The sequence below is a fragment of the Alosa sapidissima genome, chromosome 9 (assembly GCF_018492685.1).
Source record: "Alosa sapidissima isolate fAloSap1 chromosome 9, fAloSap1.pri, whole genome shotgun sequence".
Taxonomy (NCBI): domain Eukaryota; kingdom Metazoa; phylum Chordata; class Actinopteri; order Clupeiformes; family Clupeidae; genus Alosa; species Alosa sapidissima.
Window position 1 is genome coordinate 38143563 of NC_055965.1, and position 7500 is coordinate 38151062.

The window sequence follows — 7500 nt, forward strand, 5'->3', positions numbered from 1 at the left end:
CACACTTTAATCCGGCCTGCCGAGCATTTGGGTTATCATAGACCGCTCGCTATGTTTTCCATCAATAGACGACGTTGTGGCTACTGCAAACTGCTTTACACTCTTCTTAGAGAACGTTTACAATGTCAAAACAGCTTGTTACATCGGGATAGTTGCAGCAGATCTAACTCCGCTTTGCTACTTTATTTAATTGGGAACGCATTTGAGTGTGCACAAGAGGGTGAGAGCACGGCAGGAGAGTAGCCTATCTGACAGCTTCGTGGTAATTTCCCACGCTAATTGTTTTCACTGAGATCTGTGGCCATGACATCACACCAAACTGACATTGAAATTAAATACACGTGAAAATAGATTATTGACGTAATGTTTTACAACCCTGACAGTCAAAACGATGGACAATGAGAACGTCTAGTGCAACCTCAAAAAAGAGCCAAAAGCGCAATCTCTGAAAATGAGTGTTGTGTGAAACAGCAGATGATTAATGTTAATAAAATGGTGTTTAATAAATTGTTCAGATCTGACATGGTGGACCAGAACGAGTTAATTAAGTGATGCAAGTTACTGATTATTATGCTGTTTATTATGTAGAATGGGAAAAAAACAAGAACTTGAATTTGGGACACTGGTGGTTAAGTCCGGGACAGTGCCAAGTAGAATTCGGGACACTGAGAAAAAAAGTTAATTTCGAGCCCTGGTGTGTGTGTGTGTGTGTATATATGTGTGTGTATATGTGTGTGATGTGTGTGTGTATGATATGTGTGTGTGATATGTGTGTGTGATGTGTGTGTGTGTGTTATGCATAATAGGCATACAGGAAGATATTGACACACATGAGAATAATGGCATTGACACAACAAAAGCGTTTCCAGAAGGGCTCCTCACGGATGCTGGGAATTGTGGGAATTGTAGTCCCAGCAGCTGCTCTGGCGGGATGAGGACTACAGAACCCAGAAGCCCTCACACATCTGCCCCTCCTCACAGAAGCACCGGAGGCTGAGAGAGAAGGAAGGGGAGAGAGGGATGGAGAGAGAGAGATAGAGAGGGAGAGAGAGAGAGAGGGAGAGAGAGAGGGGTGGAGAGAGAGAGGGGTGGAGAGAGAGAGGGAGAGAGAGAGGGGTGGAGAGAGAGAGAGATAGAGAGGGAGAGAGATAGAGAGGGAGAGAGAGAGGGGTGGAGAGAGAGAGATAGAGAGGGAGAGAGAGAGGGGTGGAGAGAGAGTGAGAGAGAAAGAGCGAAAGAGAGAGAGCGAGAGAGAGAGAGGGGTAGAGAGAGTGAGAGAGAGCCATAATTCATATTTTCAGTTTAATTAGTTATTCATTTCATTTCCTGTCAACATTTGATTTAGAACATTTGAATGTTTTTGAGTATGCCTTCCCTCTAGAGGTGTGTGTGTGTGTGTGTGTGTGTGGTGGAATTTCACTTGTGGACAAGTCAAAAATGCTCTTCAAAAGATTTATTGATTAACTACATACAAAAAAGAGAAAACAAGAAAAAGGCTAAATATTTCATTGTCCAATTTCAAATCCGGTGCTGAGGTCACATGTTTGAGTTACTGCGCAACCTCTCACACTGGCAAGCACTTCGGCATAGCGCACACCCAACCACACCATCGACGCACAGGTCCAGGTCGCTTTTATCTGTTGACTGACAGCTCGGATTGGAACTTCAGCATGACGTCATGATGGCCAATTAACACACCTGTGTTCACACAAAGAACGGGGGAAAAGGCACAACACACTCCTGCCCGATGAACTTGGTCGGAGAACAATGCTCATTAATCACAATTCCAAGTTATATAATAACTGAACTGGTCTTCTCAGGAAGTTATTTGATGTTTTTACTAGGCAAGATCATTACCATCTCTTCCTATGAACAATTCTTCAACTCGTCCTAGCTTCCACATGTGCCTTGGTACTCTATCTTCTTGAATCAACACAATATCTCCAACCTTAACTGTAAGATTAGTACCTTTCTTTACTGTGTGGGCTGACCTCAGCTGAAGAAGATATTCGTTCCTCCAACGGGTCCAGAAGGATTCCATAATCCGTTGACGGTATTTCAGTCGCTTTGTCCGCTCCTCGAACATCTGTAGGACTTCTCTGTGGGGGTAAAGCGGTGAGTCTCTTGCCTACTAAAAAGTGAGCAGGGGTTAGCGGTGACACATCTTCACTATCTGGATAGAGATACGTTAGTGGTCGTGAATCGCTTCCACTTGTACCACTGCTTCCACATTACCACTGTAATGACCGTTTGTAGTTCTTCAAATGTCAAACAGGCTTTACCCAATATCTTACGGATAGTTTTTTACAGATCTCACCAGACGCTCCCAAAATCCTCCCCACAATGTATTTCCAGATGATTTGTTTTCCTGCGAAAAGACTTTGCAACTCCTTTCCTTTCATAAGTTGCCACATTAATTTCAGATCGTTATCAGCCTTCTTAAAAGTCTTGGCATCGTCTGAATTGATGGTTTTACATATTCCTCTTCTCGCAATGAATCTCTTAAATGCCATAATAAAGGATTCTGTGCTTAAGTCTGACACCAATTCCAAATGTATAGCTCTTGTAACTGCACATGTGAATAAAGCTATATACACTTTGTGATGATTTGGCTTGACTAGTAACGGACTGGCAAAATCAACACCGGTTACCTCAAATGGTTGGGCCTGTGTGATGCGCTCTATTGGTAGCGGCGCTTCGCTCTGCTGGCTGGGCTTCACTTTGGATTTACGGCACATCAAACACTTCAGTACTACTTTCTTGGACAACTGCCGTCCTCTCAAAATCCAACTTGATTCTCTAACTTGGGTCAAGGTGTCCCGAATGTAGAACTTCTTCGTGTGATCTTCTTACAAGCAGTTCCGAAAACCTGTGATGCGCTGGAAGAATCCATGGATGTTTCACTTCATGCGGTAACGCACTTTTCTGTAAGCGACCTCCAACTCGCAAGATTCCGAATTCATCAATAAATGGATTGAGTGTTAGTAGTTTTGAGTGTTTGTGTAGATCTTTTCCAGCATGCACATTCTCAATATCTGCAGAGAAACTTTCATTCTGTGTGTTTGAGATCCAATATCCTTCCGCATTTCTTAGCTCATCTGCGCTCAATTCTCCTTTTAGCTGTTCTTCACTTCGCACATTATGAATGAACCTATACACCCATGCAGTAATTCGTAGAACTCTTTGCAGGTTACTGTATTTGCTGGTATTTTCTGTTACCTTGGTTGCAGCTATTTGATTTTGCACATTCAACAATCTCAGTGCGGGTTTCCGTAAACTCTTCGTTCTCTGTATCAATACGACTCATACACTGTGGCTCCACCACAGTTCTGCTTGAATCCTCTTGTGCCTAAATCAGCTGGATTTTCTTGCCCTCGACAATGGTTCCAGTTTTCTGGTTAAGTTAAGCTTTGAATTTCCGACAATCGATTTGATACGAATGGTTTCCACTGTTTGGCATCACTAATCCAATGAATTGTTATCATTGAGTCTGTCCAGAGTTTCAATTGACTTCTGTCTAGTTTCAAATGAGTCAGGACATAATTTCCAAGTCTAGCTCCAATTACTGCTCCTAGAAGCTCTAATTTGGGTAATGTTGTTGGTTTTAAAGGAGCAACTCTGGTTTTAGAGCAGTAATTAAACTACTTGTGCAATTTCCATCAGATTTTACAATTCTTAAATATGCTGCTGTGCAATAAGCAGTTTGACTGGCATCGCAAAATACATTAACTTCCTTGCCTTTAACACTGTGCTCACCCTTGTGGCAGAGTTGCGTCATAGCGGCGTTGAATTGACAGCTGATTTAAAGTCGGAATTTCTGCACACCACTGTTCCCATTTCTCACACAGATCTGTTGGTAATTCTTCATCCCAATCAAGTCCTTTTATCCACAGCTCTTGAAATAGGCATTTGATTCTGATTGTGAATGGGGATAGGAATCCAATAGGGTCAAACAGTCTGGTGGCCGATTGCAGCACTCCGCGCTTTGTGTTGACTTTATTTTTCAGAAATTGTATCAATTCGTCTACTTCAAAGGTGAAGTCGTCTTTATCCGTTCTCCAAGCAATTCCAAGTACCTTTAATGTGGATGGACTTTTGCTCTCTCTGTGAAATCCGTGTCCATCCATTCCCTTTGCAATTCACTGGAGTTGGTTTTCCATTTGCAGAGCACCATTCCTGCTGTAGACAGAATTTCCTTAGCTTTCATTGCTATGTTCTCAGCAGATTTTATGTCTGTTGCTCCTGTGATCAGATCATCCACATAGAGACATTCTCTCATGATTATGACCACCGCGCAGCGAAGCGGCGGTCATATAGGTTTAGTCAGATTTTCTTTTTTTTTTTTCTTTTTCGCATGTCCAAATTTCCGTCAAGGATTCCCGGGACACTGAAAGACCGGGGTAGACGAAACTTGGTGGGCATGTAACCCCATATGGATAGCATGGAACCATCATTTTTCGTTTTGATCTGTAGCCCCCCCGCTGGACTGCACCCCCCGAAAGGAGGGTAGGGCAGACACAGTTTTCTGTGAATATCTCGAGAACCGTAAGGTTTAGGAGGACCATTTTTTTTTGTATGTTGATCTCAAGGGGCCATGTCAACCCATTCCATAATCACTCATTTCATGTATAGCGCCACCTAGTTAAACACAAAAAAAGTAAAAATGAGGTGTTGTAATCGCAGGTATCTGTGACCTAACATAGGCAAAACTGCACGACATTGGAAGTGTAGGATCATTATGACACCCTCTGAATGCACGCCAAGTTTCATGGAATTCCGTTAATGGGGGGCCACACAATAAATTAATTTATGTTACTATACACCAACTGGCCTGTAGGTGGCCGGAGACAGTTTTCTGTGAATATCTCGAGAACCGTAGGGCCTAGGAGGTCCACCTTTTTTTTTGTATGTTGGTCTTAAGGGGGCATGTCAACCCATCCCATTACCACTTATTTCATGTATAGAGCCACCTAGTTAAAAATTAAAAAGCAAAAAATTTGGTCATCACAATATCTCTGGCTGACATGGTCAAAACTGCACGAAATTGAAAGTGTAGGATCATTATGACACCCTCTGAATGCATGCCAAGTTTTGTGAACTTTCGTTCATGGGGGGGCCTTACAATAAAATAATTTATGTGTACATTTAGTGACCGTACACCAACAAGGATTCCCGGGACACTGAAAGACCGGGGTACACGAAACTTGGTGGGCATGTAACCCCACATGGATAGCATGGAACCATCGTTTTTCGTTTTGATCTGTAGCCCCCCCGCTGTACTGGACCCCCCGAAAGGAGGGTAGGGCAGACACAGTTTTCTGTGAATATCTTGAGAACCGTAGGGCCTAGGATGACCAATTTTTTCCATATGTTTGCCTCCAGGGGTCATGTTAACCCATTCCATGTGCACACATGTGCATAAACAGATACACACGCAGACACATACATTCACAGTAATCATACGTATGACACATACTCACACAGTAGACATATGCACGCATGCATGCACATGCACAAACACACATACGCAGGCAAACACACAAGCACGCGCACACACACCCACACACATAAACATAAACGTGTACACGCACACATGCACACAATTCAAGAATTTCTCAGAATTATGAACAGGCAAGATGGAGGTGGGGTTGTATAAAATGAATTTTAACCGCAGCTGATCCGAAAGGGAAATATCTTCTGCCACACTGACGTGCATCACTCCGATGTCCAAGGTTTCTACAGTGGTGTTCAGCACCGTCGCCGTCCCCTGTCACAGCCATCCGAACATACTCTCTATTGCCACCAACGTGTCACTCATGCGCTCTATTTGGCCCGTCACTATCTTCCAGTAGTAATCTCCACCGATCAGGATTCAGAGCTCTTCAATGTCTATTCTTCGGATCGGGATATCTGCCACCTGTCGTCCTTTTGTCTCCAAAGCTTTTCTCATTTTCGGATCTGCAACTTGGAAGCTAACTTGGAAGCACAGACATGCGGCGTCTCCAATAACTCCAAATTCACACTCTGCTCCGTTTTAATATTTCTCAAGCGCACTCGCACCTTTCTGCATTTTACTCTTTTAGGAGTGGCTGATCCGAATGTTTGCAGGTTTAGCGTTTCTTCTGCTATGACTGGCAGATTAAGTGAGCTGGATAGGCATTTTACTCTTTTAGGAGTGGCTGATCCGAATGTATGCAGGTTTAGCGTTTCTTCTCCCATGACTGGCAGATTAAGTGAGCTGGATAGGACTCCCTCCATCCAACAAACATCTCACTAACTGATCTTGAGAGTTTCAATCCAGGCTACTGCCGTTTGCAGAAATATTGTGTTATGATGAGTGGATTGCACAGGGGAGACTGACACTAATGTATCTGGTGCTTCTGCGCTTCTATGGGATTCGTAGTCTCCGCTTAATGCAGATTGTGGGCATACAACTTTATAATGTCTTCGACCGCAATTTCCACAAGTGATACCTTGCGCTCTACAGTTTCGTGCAATATGCCTACTGCCTAAGCACACATAATACCGGCCTAGTCTTCGCAGCTTGTCTCTCCTGGCTTCTACATTCTGATAACTGCATTCTCGAGACTTGTGCGTGGTTTCGTTGCAGAATAAGCAGTGTGGATCTTCTCGAGCACCAACATGAAGGTAGCTGAGGTTGGGCCGTAACTTTTTCTTCGTTCTGACATTATTTTTTCTCGGCCTTTGAATGAGTCCTTTTCTGAAGCATAGCTGAAGCATAACATTTGAATTGCATGATCATAATTTTCCTCCTTCAGAGAAAGGCCTGCTTTGACTTTTGCAACGTTACCTGAGAGAAATGATTTTAAGTAATTAAACTTATTGGACTTACTCAGATGGGGATTTTTGTGTATTGTCCCTGAGAATTGAATCCAAAAGTGTATGTCAATTGTACAGTGTATTGCCAGTGTATGTGTTGAGTATGCCTTCCCTCTAGAGGTGCAGCGATAAAAGGGGTGTCATGGGGTGTGTGTGTGTGTGTGTGTGTGTGTGTTCAGCGATAAAAGGGGTGTCATGGGGTGTGTGTGTGTGTGTGTGTGTGTGTGTGTGTGCAGCGATAAAAGGGGTGTCATGGTGTGTGTGTGTGTGTGTGTGTGTGCAGCGATAAAAGGGGTGTCATGGTGTGTGTGTGTGTGTGTGTTTGCAGTGATAAAAGGGGTGTCATGGGGTGTGTGTGTGTGTGTGTGTGTGTGTGTGTGTGTGTGTGTGCAGCGATAAAAGGGGTGTCATGGTGTGTGTGTGTGTGTGTGTGTGTGTGTGTGTGTGTGCAGTGATAAAAGGGGTGTCATGGGGTGTGTGTGTGTGTGTGTGTGTGTGTGCGCAGCGATAAAAGGGGTGTCATGGGGTGTGTGTGTGTGTGTGTGTGTGCGCAGCGATAAAAGGGGTGTCATGGGGTGTGTGTGTGTGTGTGTGTGTGTGTGTGTGTGTGCAGCGACAAAAGGGGTGTCATGGTGTGTGTGTGTGTGTGTGTGTGCAGCG

General features: G+C 43.8%; 1 protein-coding gene across 1 annotated transcript in view; it reads right to left on the reverse strand.

Annotated features, from left to right (window-relative positions):
* Positions 1 to 716: 716 nt before the first annotated feature.
* Positions 717 to 7500, reverse strand: part of slc5a10 (solute carrier family 5 member 10) — a 91310-nt gene continuing 84526 nt past the window's right edge. The window contains exon 16 of the mRNA XM_042104378.1: positions 717 to 993. Coding sequence (XP_041960312.1) covers positions 794 to 993 — 200 coding nt within the window. The 3' untranslated portion in view covers positions 717 to 793. The remainder of the gene's footprint in view (positions 994 to 7500) is intronic.